The sequence below is a fragment of the Medicago sativa genome, chromosome 1 (assembly GCF_051527215.1).
Source record: "Medicago sativa cultivar Bolivia chromosome 1, Bolivia_mono, whole genome shotgun sequence".
Taxonomy (NCBI): domain Eukaryota; kingdom Viridiplantae; phylum Streptophyta; class Magnoliopsida; order Fabales; family Fabaceae; genus Medicago; species Medicago sativa.
Genome location: NC_140749.1, coordinates 94,132,025 through 94,146,064, shown reverse-complemented (window position 1 = coordinate 94,146,064; position 14,040 = coordinate 94,132,025). Strand labels below are relative to the sequence as shown.

The 14,040-nt window shown below is 31.5% G+C and overlaps 1 protein-coding gene and 1 pseudogene across 2 annotated transcripts; both read right to left on the bottom strand.

Annotated features, from left to right (window-relative positions):
* Positions 1-1,364: 1,364 nt before the first annotated feature.
* Positions 1,365-4,221, bottom strand: LOC146959397 (chalcone--flavanone isomerase 1B-1-like; annotated as a pseudogene). Its single transcript, XR_015031883.1, has 3 exons — positions 4,116-4,221; positions 1,878-2,124; positions 1,365-1,765 (listed from the first exon to the last, which is right to left on the bottom strand). The product of XR_015031883.1 is annotated as a chalcone--flavanone isomerase 1B-1-like (transcript).
* A 7,297-nt stretch (positions 4,222-11,518) lies between these two features.
* LOC146959396 (chalcone--flavanone isomerase 1) lies at positions 11,519-13,064 on the bottom strand. The gene is made up of 3 exons (XM_085740938.1): positions 12,756-13,064; positions 12,060-12,283; positions 11,519-11,935 (listed from the first exon to the last, which is right to left on the bottom strand). Exons 1-3 carry the CDS (start codon positions 13,012-13,014, stop codon positions 11,750-11,752), a joined length of 669 nt encoding a protein of 222 aa, XP_085597064.1. The 5' UTR covers positions 13,015-13,064; the 3' UTR covers positions 11,519-11,749.
* Positions 13,065-14,040: the final 976 nt, after the last annotated feature.

Below are 14,040 nucleotides of genomic sequence, written 5' to 3'. Positions count from 1 at the left end.
TGAACCTCTAAATTTCTAATATTATTAACAATGATATATGGACCCCTAATTTTTCAATACATGTTCAAGATATCGTTTTGTCGTTATCACGTTATGTCATCTCCTTATCAAATCACAAATTTATCACATCATTCTTTCTATTTATTTTTCTTACACTCAAAAGGAGATCCACAAATAATTTTCTAATGTTATTGTTGGTATGCATTAGTGGCCCACATTACCTTAATAAAATTTGGATCCATAGGGTCAATATCATCTTCTTTTTTTTTTGAATAAGGGTCAATATCATCTTATTTAATGGACATTTCTATTTGGAGATAGATAGACTTATAAAATAAAATAATATTTTTTTTATTTCACAAATCTATCTCGCTCTAAATGAAAGTTTCTATTAAGTGAAGATGATCTCGGCCTTAATATATTGTATTAACCCAATTAAAAAAGTATTAATCGTTATTACTAATTATGCATTAACTTGGAGATGAAGATGTAGAATCATTAAGGTGGATTAATTATTTACATTTCACCAACTAAATTATAAAAATGAATAATTTATTAAGTTGAAACTGAAATTTTTGAGGAGATTTCTTGAAACTTTATTGTTATTGATCATTAATATCATCAAGTTGTATGATACGTAGAATCGCTATTTTTAAGTCCAGAAATTGTTAAAGAGACCGAAACTGAAGGATATTAAAATAGGGAAACCAAAGTGGGTTAAAATACAAGGACTAAAATTATAATTTTATCAAATTAGTTTACAATTTGTGTTTTAATCAATTTGCATTAAACACACCTACCTATTGAGGACGATTTAGGATCCAAACCATTTTCCAATTCCTTCAGCTACCCACCAAACTACACAACCTGCACCGGTCACGGTTTGAACTTTGAACTCTTCAACAAATTCTACTTAAATTTAATTCAGTTTTCTTTGCATACAACTAGTGCCGTCAAAATCTATTTTCTTTTGATCTCAATAGTAACAATATGACCTTGTAATTTTAAAGTATACAATTAGTGCCCTCAAAATTTTGTTGATTGTGTGATTAAGTAATGTCTTCAAAATCTTTGTGTCCATCTAAGAATTATTCTTATACTAGTTACTACCTTTTTTTACGGATTATACTAATTGTTACTTGCTAGTTGCTAGTATGTAATGTTAGATGTATAGTAGTCAAAATTTGAATTTTGAATCTCCTTTTCAATCTCATTTGGTTACACTAGCTCAACCACTTGAAGTGCACGTTAAGGACAATACACTAAAATGATAGAAGTACTAACCAAATGATGTTGAATTTCTGGCTTTTTCTAATCATAATATTGTGCAACTTTAAATAAAAACATTAACCAAAGAGGATTCAATACAGAAACACCTTATATTAATATTACACAGGACAAAAATGAGTTGGCATTGTCAGCCGTCCTCACCTTATATCTTGGCTTCTAGTAAAATTTTAAAAGGAAATACAGAAACAAACAATAATATGAGAATATAGAACATTATTTATGACAAACATATGTTTATTACATTTTATATCATTTTTCTTTGGCGTTGAACACAGCTTTCCTTCATCAGTTAATTTCCAATGTTGAAATTGTCAATCTTCATAAGATCATAAAATCTTGGAGCCAAACTCTCTTTCAAAGCAGGGGAAACAGGAATTTCTCCAATCATAGTCTCCAACACTGCCTCTGAAAGTGGCTTGTTATCTATAACTACATACTCATGTTCAGGAATTGTCTCATCTTTGGAGAAACGAAGCTGTGATTAATTAGTTTATAGAATAAAAATCAAATTAGTGCACATTTGTTGAAATATAGATAAACTTAAATTTATGACTTTCAAATTTTATGTGCTCATGTAAATTACTAACCCCTAATGTTCCAGATGGTGATTGTTTGTAGAAAACACTAGCACCAGGTGGAAAATTTTGATCCTTAAAGGCTTCTCTAAATTTCTCAATAGCTTTTTCTTCTTCATCACCGTATGTTACGTTCCATCAGATTTCATATAAGCAATAAAATTTTCTGACACCTTCCTCACATATTCACGACCATCCAAAGTTTTTAGCTTCACCCCCCCCCCCCCCCCCCCCCCCCGAATCAATTTCTCAAAGGCACCTATAATAGAAGTCATATTTCATTATTCAATCATTCAATACAAAGTAGATCATAATATTTTGTGATCAACAAACAAATAGTATAATAATCAAGTTGTTATCGAGCTTCACTTAAAAGGTGAATTATTCAGAAAATAACATGTTTAAATCATGATCAAAATAATTATTGACTAGATTTTATTTAACTCTCGATCGAATTTGACATTTTTCTTATAAATAAAATTATTAAGATCAAAATATTATCAGATTTATGTTTTGTAAAAATCGAGTTAACTCCACTATTTTTTCAAAAAATTTAATTTATATGCACTATCAGCGTAAAATTATTTTAAAAATAAATTGAATGGTGTATTGTTGTCACATATCATGTTATGAGTTTTTTTCCGGTAGACATTATGTAATGAGTGAAAACATATGAATTATCATATTCATTAAGTGATGTGGCAATATAACATGTGTAGGAGTAAAATAAATTTACATTGATCCTCATGAGCATAACTCAGTTGACAGGAACACCGAACTACTTGACAAAAAATATTACATTGATAGTGTATAGAAATTAAACTCTTTTTTAAATGATAAATTCCTATTTTTAACTCTTCCTTATTTTTCCTCTCAGTTTAGTGTCGGTAGTTTGAAAAAGTTGTAGTCAGCGTGTAAATCACTTAGCAATAGATAATCATCACATTTTAGTCAAGAAAAATATGTCATCACTTTGAATTGCATACATCTACTAGTTGTGCTCCAATTAATAGGACAAACTACAAGTCTATATAGTATTTAAATTTACATTTTTTTAATTATTTAAGTAAAAGAAACTTCTTCTACTATAAAAAAAACAAGATGATAAATTTATGTGAATCCCTTTATTAATTTCATTATCACTTGATAATTTTGCTTCTTTTTTTATCCTCTACGCTTCGAAAATTTGTTTCAGCAAAGGAAGTAAAACGCCTTGTATGATCCAATAGGGGTGCTCACGAGACGATTTAGTTTGTTTTGATCGTTGAATATGTTGTATAAATTGATGAAAAATATAAGGATTGGTTTGGGTTAAATTTACACGTTTTTATAATCAATCAATTTGATTCAAGTCGTTAATGAGTTACACCATGAACGAATTGTTCAGGAGAACTTGAATTCAATTTCTGGGTGGAACAATTCTTTATTCAGACTTTATTACCTCCTGACCGAACTCAAGATTATCAAACTCCTTCCCATTTACATACTTTTAGAATAAAGTTCGAACCGAACCAAACTGATAGATAACATGTTTATTTGGGCCGGAGTGATTGGGTACCCTAAAAACAAATTACACAAATATTTAATAACTTTGTGTATTTATTTTATTTTTGTTAGAAAAAAAAAAGCAAAAATCTTATAAAATAATATGCAAGTCAAATTACATCTTAAAATCATATATTCAATATAATACACCAACAACATTAAAGCTTCATCAAATCAGTGTTCTTTTGAATGTATTACTCAACAAATTTGTAGATAAAGAGGTAGCTCCTAGATTAAGATAAAAATGGAGGAAGAGATATGAGAAGAAGATAGAAGAACCAAGATATACCGAAAGATATGGGTAGAAGAAAGAGTGAAGGTGTGCGGCTAAGATAAAAATGGAGGAAGAGATATAGGAAGAAGATGGAAGAACCCGTGTTTTTAAATTTGAATTTTTGTCTTCTCTTCTTTTGAATTGGTCTCTCTACTTATTTTTTGGTTTTGGTCCCTTTTATTGTGTGACTTATCATCCACTTTTTAAAATCAATCTCATTTATCATCATATCACACGCTGCCACGTCATCCTCTATTTGTCGCATACACATTTTTGTAACAGACCTCTACATGATGGACAAAAATCAAAACATTTACATCTTACAAGGTTTGATTTAAAAAACTTATTAAATAGTAATTGTTTATGAAAAAACAATACTCCATTATGAAAACACAAACAACGAAAGCAATAATGTCTGTTGTTTCAAGAACCTGCGCCACCAAGGAAGTAGGTCTTGGTGGAATCCGGAGGTGTCATCGTCGCTGGGAATTCAAGGAACTCGACATTCACTCCGGTGATGGATGTTGCGGTGGCCATAGTATATCTACCACCGTGTAAATTGAATATTTTGTTTTAATTTGACGGAACAATATTTGCATAAGGAAATTGGTTTATATAGAACACATTCCAACTAACAAAAGATGAGACACTTGAGGTTGAGGTCAAGTTTGTTTAATTAGTCGATATCATTTATTGAAAAATCACTAGTAGGCTAAGAAAATAATAGTGGACAACACGTTATAATAAGCAAACATAGACATTGTTATATATGTTAAAAAAACTACTGATGAACATTGATCTATCTACTAATGATATTGATCGATGTGGTGTTTAATTAATTATTGAGGACTGCTATTTGGTGCGAAGAGATTGTTGGTGATTTCCAAAATAATGGAATCACTTTAGAACCAAAAGTTGTAACTCTTCATGGGAATCATTCATATACATTGGAACCTTTGGCAAAGAGATGCTTAATGAACATTTGCATTGATTCAAATGTATATGGTTATAACATTTGGCAAAAGGGTGCTTAATGAACCATAACATTGATTCAAGTGTATATGGTTATAACCTTTGGTAAAAGGGTGCTTAATGAACCATAACATTGATTCAAGTGTATATGATCATAATCTTTGGCAAATGGGTGCTTAATGAATCATAGCATTGATTCAAGTAAAAGGGGTGTTTTCTCTCATGTGAAGAGTCATATAATGCACTATAAATGTTTGACATTTGGGCATTAGTTGGACACACACATAAGAAAAACTACACACAATTTTGAACAGAATTTTGTTGCATTAACAACATAATTCTCCCTCATTCTCTTACTTTAAATCATCCATCAATTCTCTAATGCATGAGTGAATTGCTGGAACCATAAATCTGTAAAATACTGTTAGGAGATACGCTTGGTGTGGTTGTGCAATACACGTCAAGGAACTCATAGTATCCTGAAGGGGATTCGCCGGTCATTCCTTATTGCATCCAATATACAGTTATTGGTGGGGGCGAATCGAACCTAAAGGTTAGTATGGCAACCGCATACGCTTTGAGTTTACATGCATAACTATTAAACTTTTCAGGTTTCAAGTGCAACAGCATCTTCCCAACAATCAAGATATACAACAATCTTTGGAATTTATGTTCACACTTCATCATAGTCATCTTCATCATCTTCTTGGTCAAGTTATTGCAGCAGACCCCCAACACAAGATCCAACAATCTTTAGGTTCGATTTATGATTTACTTGTGATTAAAGGCTGCAATTTTTGGGAGAGATGAAAGCTTACATTTTCATCCATGACTACGGTGAACGGTAAACAAATTCCATTTATGAATATATGTTATGAAAATTTATGGATAAATATATCATATATGATGTGTTTGTGATAAATTTACATGTGGTTGTAGATAATATATGCATGATAAATTTTGATATGTATGAAATTTATCGTTTGAAATCTGTTTGATGTGAATTTGAACATGAGATAATGTGCATATAAGTGATTATCTATTATGAAATATTTAGTGTTCTAAATGCATGTGTATAGTATCTAAGTAAATATGAATATGTTAGATTTAACATGTGGTGCAATATATATACATGATTTAGAAATTGTTCAAGTATATGAATTTTGATGAGTATAGTAATATGTTAAGAATGTTTAAACACTATTTTATTTATGAAAGTAGTGTAGATAAATTGTCAAAATATCAAGTGGTTGATTTAATGATATTATTTACTTTGTGTAAGAAATTATTATCATTAATATTGTGCTGATATTATATTTACATGATAATATGAAAAGTAATGGTTAATTTCTTGTTTATCATGATATTAAAATAATTTGGGTATGTTTTGAATTATTGTAAGTTGATATATGTTCATGGAAGAAAGTCATAGAAAATATTAATGATTTTGGTTCATTGTTTATTCTTCTATGTCATTGTTTATTGAAATTTAGTATTGAACATATTTAAACATAAACTTGAATTTAACACAATAAATTTATGATATATGTATTGGTTATATGATAACTAAAATCAAAATGATTGTGTTATATTTAATTTTATGTGGAGTATATGACTTACATGTTTAATCCCATCTTATGAAGTTTGGTTATGACATTCTTTTATGATCAATTTTTATTTTGCTATGTATGTTTAATGCATTCAATGTATGATATATCTTGGCTAGACATAAAAGAAAAGTTGAAGTTCAAATTGAAATGCATGTTAAATATTGTTATAGCAAATGTGTAATGACATAAAAGTTTGTGCATTATTACAATATACTCAATTGACAAAAGTGTGTCATGGTTTGATGATAGTTGGTGAATACTATCAAGAGTATATAAGTTGATTCATAGACATAGTTATGAGAATACAAAATCTATGTGAAGAATTGAATATTCAAAGTTTATAAAAGTTAAAAGAAAATCTTGCAATTATTTGACGAAATGATTGACAAGGAATGATGTCTTTGGAAATGATGTTGAATACATTGAAGACATTATTAGGGATGTGGCACAAACCCAAATCTAATTGATTACCAATGGTGGAAACTCAACCCACACTTGAGTAGCATCAAGTCTTGGGTTCAATGGTGAAAGTACATTATTAGAGTAATTGAAGTACTTGACAATAGATAACATCCCAATGGGCAAAAGTACTTGGACCATAAGAAGAAAAATGGTAGGATGAGGTTTTCCTCTTAATGGACATATAGCATATATTTGCTGGAATGCATACTTATGGGGCATTTCCGATATAGTCTACCTATGTGAGAATGAAGTTTGACCGCTTCACGGAGTTCAAGGGTTTGACTCTTAAATTCTCATGAAAAGGGATATATGACACAAGGCCTTCTTAATGTGTCATCTTACAAGTCTCTTTATCAATGGTACCGAGATTCTATGTGTAAGTTATGCACACTTGTTCTAATGAATAGTTGGTTCAAAGCTTGCCTACCATACTATTTGGGAATGAGCGAAAACTTAACTTACTAAGTAATGGTTCAAATCGCGAGATACCATTATCTGAAGGCATGGAATTTCCGGATTTATGTGATTTAGTATTTTGAAAATGGTGGGGGATTGTTGATGATTTCCAAAATAATGGAATCACTTTAGAACCAAAAGTTGTAACTCTTCATGGGAATCATTCATATACATTGGAACCTTTGGCAAAGAGATGCTTAATGAACATTTGCATTGATTCAAATGTATATGGTTATAACCTTTGGTAAAAGGGTGCTTAATGAACCATAACATTGATTCAAGTGTATATGATCATAATCTTTGGCAAATGGGTGCTTAATGAATCATAGCATTGATTCAAGTAAAAGGGGTGTTTTCTCTCATGTGAAAAGTCATATAATGCACTATAAATGTTTGGCATTTGGGCATTAGTTGGACACACACATAAGAAAAACTACATACAATTTTGGACAGAATTTTGTTGCATTAACAACATAATTCTCCCTCATTCTCTTACTCTAAATCATTCATCAATTCTCTAATGCATGAGTGAATTGCTGGAACCATAAATCTGTAAAATACTGTTAGGAGATACGCTTGGTGTGGTTGTGCAATACACGTCAAGGAACTCATAGTATCCTGAAGGGGATTCGCCGGTCATTCCTTATTGCATCCAATATACAGTTATTGGTGGGGGCGAATCGAACCTAAAGGTTAGTATGGCAACCCCATACGCTTTGAGTTTACATGCATAACTATTAAACTTTTCAGGTTTCAAGTGCAACAGCATCTTCCCAACAATCAAGATATACAACAATCTTTGGAATTTATGTGCACACTTCATCATAGTCATCTTCATCATCTTCTTGGTCAAGTTATTGCAGCAGACCCCCAACACAAGATCCAACAGAGATGGTATACATTATAATTTTAAAATAAATAAAAGTTAAACTAAATTACATTTAGATGCACATCTAACGATTGTTATAGATTCGTTGTTTTTTATTGTTAACATATCATACTAAGAAAGCTTTGTCTCTAATTATTATACCCTTTTAGAATAGCGGTTTGTTTGAGGAATATAGACTTATTGCCGTTAGCCAGAGCCTGCGATTGCAACGTTGATGACCATTAGATGGAGATTGGACAATGCATATTTCAATATCGGATTTTAGATGGAGATGGAGTTTTACAAAAATAAAATAAAAACCTGCTTGAAATCTATAATGTCTAATCTCGGTCCAACAACCATCGACGATGTGAATGTAAACTTTTGGTGACAATGGAGATCTTGATGTGAATGTAAACTTTTGGTGACTATGGAGAATCTTTATTCGTGTTTGGGACGTTGATTATTTAAGCATAAGTTTTTTTTTTAGGGAGAGAGACACACTTATCGACGGTGGAGTGAACATCATCCTTTTCAATCTTTCCGGCGATATTCGAAGCCAAATCCATTGTTAGAAATGCTTTTGCGAGAAAATATGGAATCAAATGTGATGAAGAAGATCTGATCCACAAGCACATGATATTTGTCTCAACCTTAATTTGATTTTGTTTTTTTTTTAATATAAATTAGTTGCAGGCTGTGAAGCCCCGATATTTTAAAATGAATGACGTATCGTATTCCCTGCGTATACCTGCCCGATACTTCCCGATACGTATCAGAAGAGTATCCAAAGATTAAATTTTATTTTTTTAAAAAATAATTATCCGATACTTCCCGATACGTATCAAGAAAGTATCTGATAATTATCCTGCACCTATAATTGCCGTAATAATTCCCAATTAATGTTAACTAAAATAACTTAACTCTTAGTATAGTGTTTCTTTTTTGAATCGACGTAGTATAGCAATAACAATGTTCCTTTTGGATATAGTATAGCACTTATGGTGCTCTTTTTTGGATATATTGTGTATGTAATTGACTAATCATCACTCTCTTAATCGTCAATATTATTTATAATTATGTTGATGTGGTACGAGCCTATGACTGGTTTCTTTTGTTTGTTAATATATTTGCATATTAAAAAAATGGCTATAATTATATTGTACATCTAATTATATAATTTTTTTTATTAACGTATCCCAGCCGTATCGTATCTTGATTTTTGAAATTTTTCCGTATCGGGGTAGTATCGTATCTGTATCGTATCTCGTATCCGGGCTTCACAGGTTGCAGGCTTTGCAACATTAATTCATATAGTAATAAAAAAAACACTAAAAACTGGTTTTAAAACAATTTATGAAAACCACTTCAATCATAATATAGTTTTAATAGCGCAACCAGTTTAAAATTGGTTCAAATCTTTCGGTGGGCTAAGTCCATATAGAGCTTGCTCGGGCTTTAAACGGGGCCCCGCAAGTGGGCGGTGGGATTAGTCCCCTCGGATTAGTCGATTATTGGATCGGATACCGACTTTTCAAAAAAAAAAAAGTTTAAATAAACTAAACCGGTTTAAAACTATAAACCGGTTTTGAACTGGTTCAGAACTGAGCTGAAATTAGTTTGAGAAATTAACCAATTTTTATTAAAGTGGTTTTTAAAAACGAAACCAAACCATTAATCTGGTCAGTTCAATATATGAACCGTGAACACCCCTACTTCTTGGGGTAATGGCAACAACTAAGTTCAATCTAGAGAAATTCAATGGCAAGCGAGAACGATGTTCATCTGTGGCAACATCATAGTTTAGCAGGTGTTTTACTTGGAGAAAAGAATTTACCAACTACATTTTCTTATTCAAATAAAAAAGAAATCATGGAGAAAGCTCATAGTGCTCTAATTTTGAGTTTGGGGAACAAGTCATTGAGGTAAGTTTCAAAAGAAAAACCTGTTACAACAATTTTGCTTAAATTGAAAAATCATTACGTGAAATTTTTCGCCAACAAACTTTATTTGAAGCAAAGATTCTACACTTGCAATATGCAAGCAGGAAAAACAGTTGAAGAACACATTGATTGATAAGTTCAAAAGGAGCATTTTTTATCTTGAGCATTGATGTCAGTTTGGAAGATGAAGATCAAAGCGCTTTTACAAGTTCATTCTTTACCAAGTTCTTATGAAAATCTTTGCGACACATTGGTTTATGGCAAGGAATCTTTAACTCTTGATTTAATTTTATTTTTAAAGGCAAATGTTAGTTGTTAGCAAATTGTTAGAGAGGAGGGAGAAATGTTAGTTTACGATGATCGAATTTGGGGCCTCCATCTTAAATCTCCTTCAACGTCCCTTTGCTCACCAACGTCGTCTCCTATTGCTTGATAATGTTCACTAAGTTATTATTTCAATAGAGCTGAAAATAAATTTGACGGAAAGGAATAAAGAAACAATGAAGGATTGTTTGTAAAGACAAAGTACAAGGCGAAAGCATCAAGGAGGAAATTCAAAATGAAGAATGATAATGAAGATGATACTAATGGCAAATACCAGCATTGTTTATGCAGAATGGTTTATGGACTCATTGAGAAAGATTGGTTTTTTGGATCAATAATGCAAGGTAGTAGGAATTGGATCAATAAATCTGGGTTTTGAAGATGGTACTCAGAATTTTAACTGATGGAATTTAATATCTTTAAGAATGTTTTAAGAATCTGGATGTACTTACAAAGCAACAAATGGAGTCCTAAAGGTTTTGAAAGGTGTACTTCACTTGGAGTGATGAAAGGCTATGAGGATCATAGCATATACATTCTTAAGAGAAACACCACCACTGTCGTATCCAATACAATGTTAGTTAAAAGGAAAAGCAAATTCTTTGGAAAGCAAGGAGATTTGGTTGAAGAAAATTAAAAAGTTTGTGACAGAAATTCGGCGCAAAATTTTGTTCCAATTAAACATGATCGGGACGGAAATATTTTTTGTGAAATTCTGTCTCGATTTAATATTTTCTTAGGGAGCCTCTGATATGAAACTTTTTTTTATTTAGTATGCATAAAAAAATAGATGAAGTTTAACAGTGAATTTTATGAAGTATGTATAAAAAAAGAAATAGAAGTTAAAAAGTGATTTTACACTATCCAATAGGGCCAAGGCCCAAGAGTTATACAGTGTCTTTTGATGTCCTTTTAATTTTGCTTTGACTTAAAAATGACAGTTTTTTTATCGTTACGCCATTGTTCTTTATAAAATGAAACCATGTTTCCCTGATGCCGGGTCTCGAACCGAGTTTTTCGAGGTTGTAGATAGAAACTCTCAACCAAGTGACTTCTCGGGAGACAGGCAAATGAAACCATGTTTAAAACTGAACAACCTGCTCTGTTTCCAAAGAAAATGAAATAAACAACTTTTTTTTTTATAACTCAGTTAAGCAACTCTACTCAAATAAATTGAAATCAACATTTTATAACTCTGATTTGAACAAACAAAACAAATCACTTTTATTGATGAAGATACTCATTAACATTATCTATCACAGAAATAGTACAAGAGTAGAAAGCAAGATCTTTCATTTCATATTATTGATACTAATAAGAAGGTAAATAGATATACAAAAAATTAAACGTGTAGACTTAAAAAAGTTCATGGTCTCATTCTTGTGCTGCAACGCTTTTGGAAATGCAGTGATATAGGAGTATAATCATCATCAGTTTCCAATCTTGAAAGCACCCTCGTTCAACAACGCAGGTAATCTTGCAGCTAAACAGCGCTTAAGATCAGGGGAAACAGCGTGCTCGCCGATCATAGTCTCCAACACTGCTGATGAAACTGCCTTGTTCTCTATAAGTGCAGCCTCCTTTTCTGGTATACTTGTATCCGGAGAGAAGCTAAGCTGCAATATGTTTTTAATATACTAGTATTAGTGGAAGGCTTAATTTTCTTTCTTCATTAATTAATTAACAGTAAACCTCAACTAAAATAGTTAAGAAACAGAATTAATTGGCATTATTACTAACCCCTAATATTCCATCAGGTGATTGCCTGTAGAAAACAGAGGCACCAGGTGGAAAATTAACAGGCTTGAAAGCTTCAGCAAATTTTTGCATAGCTTCAGCTTCTGCATCTCCATAAGTTCCAACTGATTTCAAGTGTGCCACACAGTTCTCCATAACCTTCCTTGAGTACTCAGGACCACTCAATTCCCTAATCTTTGACCCTCTAATTAACTTTTCAAAGGGACCTACAAAATTATCAATTTATCAATCAACTTGCAATTAACTATTTATACTATAAGCTTATTAATTAAAAAACTATGTATGCTATTATATGTACTAGTACAAACTATAATATAATATGATAGTAATACTATAGTATTTAATTGGATGAATTCAAGTGGTTAATAAATTAGTTCAGACTAATCGTAACCAACACCGTTGTATGTTAGACTTTAATTAATTCTTGGCCGAACTATACATCAATAAGACTCATATGATTAGGTGCGAATCACAATGAATTGTAGAGTGTGTTAAAAAATGTGAGTAAAAACTATGAAGGACAGACACTCCTCAATCCTCAGATCAGAGGACATGTGTCGTGTCCAGCTTCATATGTTAAAAAATGTGCTAATACTAATAGCATTAATCATAAAAATAAATAAATCATTTAATTAATTGCAAGGTAGTGAAGTTGATGTATACTACTACATAACATACCTGAGATGATGTCTCTGTAAAAGTCAAGGGTCTCAAGTAACTCTTCAGATGATTTACCCTTCCATTTGGCAGCTAGTGAAGCCACTGCTATATCTTCCAAATAAACACCTATGGCAGTGAACTTGATGAAGTTTCCTTCAATGGTCAATCCTCTCTCCCCAGCGCCACCGAGGAAATATGATTTGCCGGTGACCGGAGAGGTAACCACCGCTGGGTATTCAAGGTTCTCCACAGTGATTGCGGTGATTGATGCAGCCATATTCTTGTTCTTAATTTTTTTGTTTAGCTATGATGTTTCAGATTTTGGTTGAGACTTGTGTTAAGTGAAGAACGGGTTTTAATAGGAAGCGGTCTGGCCCAGGCGGCGTTTATTTCGTTCTAGTTGCATGTATTTTATTTGACCAATTCACCTATTTTGGATTTTTCTTTTCTTTGTAACCAAAATAATTTCCAAATTTTTTATTTTTGTGTTTGGAACAACTGTTTAAACTCGGTTGAACATAAATTCAACGAAACATGTAGTAAATTATGATCTAGTTGTATGTTTCGATCTACTTTAATAACGTGATTTGTCCCTTCTATATAAAGCAAAGCAATTATGCACTTTGAATTGCTTATACTAATACTCTAGTTTTTTTTTTTATTTTGGTCAAGACTAATACTGTAGTTTAAATACCATTAAATCTCATTTTGCTAATTGCCCATCCAAAAGCAATTTTAATCAACAAATAAAAAAGACATGAATTAATAAAAAACAATTTTGCTTGAATTTATCCAAATATAAATCAACGTACATTCCATTTAATTTAATTAAAATGAATTTTCTCAAGCTCAATTTTCGTCATGGCAAAACTAAACACATGATAACTTGTTTAAACCACTTAAATCAGATGAAAATTGCATCTAACAATTCTAATAATTGATTTGGCAGGTTTCTCGAAACAACATATGAATTTATTGTATTTGATTTGATCTGGTTCGCTTGTGTGCGGGTTCTTTGGATTGAGAGGAACAACAGGGTTTTTAACAACGAGGAGAACTCAATTCCTCAGCTCCTGGACAAAACTAAGTTGTTATCTTTTTAGTGGCTCAAGGTTAAGTTTCCTAGTGTTTCTTTCGTTTATCATTATTGGTGCTTAGCTCTTTTGTTTGTTTGGTATTGGTTAATTCTTCTTTTTTCAGTTGTTTTTTTCGATTATGTGATTTGTAAAATTGTTGTGTTCTTTCTTGTACATTTTGTGTTAGAGAGAATACGTGTTTGGTGATAATATATTTCATTTTGACT

Coding starts and splice junctions, on each gene's coding strand:
- LOC146959396 (XM_085740938.1), bottom strand. CDS start 13,014: ATGGCTGCATCAATCACCGCAATCACTGTGGAGAACCTTGAATACCCA. Junction 12,284..12,755: donor TTACAGAGACATCATCTCAG/GTATGTTATGTA, acceptor ATAATTTTGTAG/GTCCCTTTGAAAAGTTAATT. Junction 11,936..12,059: donor CACCTGATGGAATATTAGGG/GTTAGTAATAAT, acceptor AACATATTGCAG/CTTAGCTTCTCTCCGGATAC.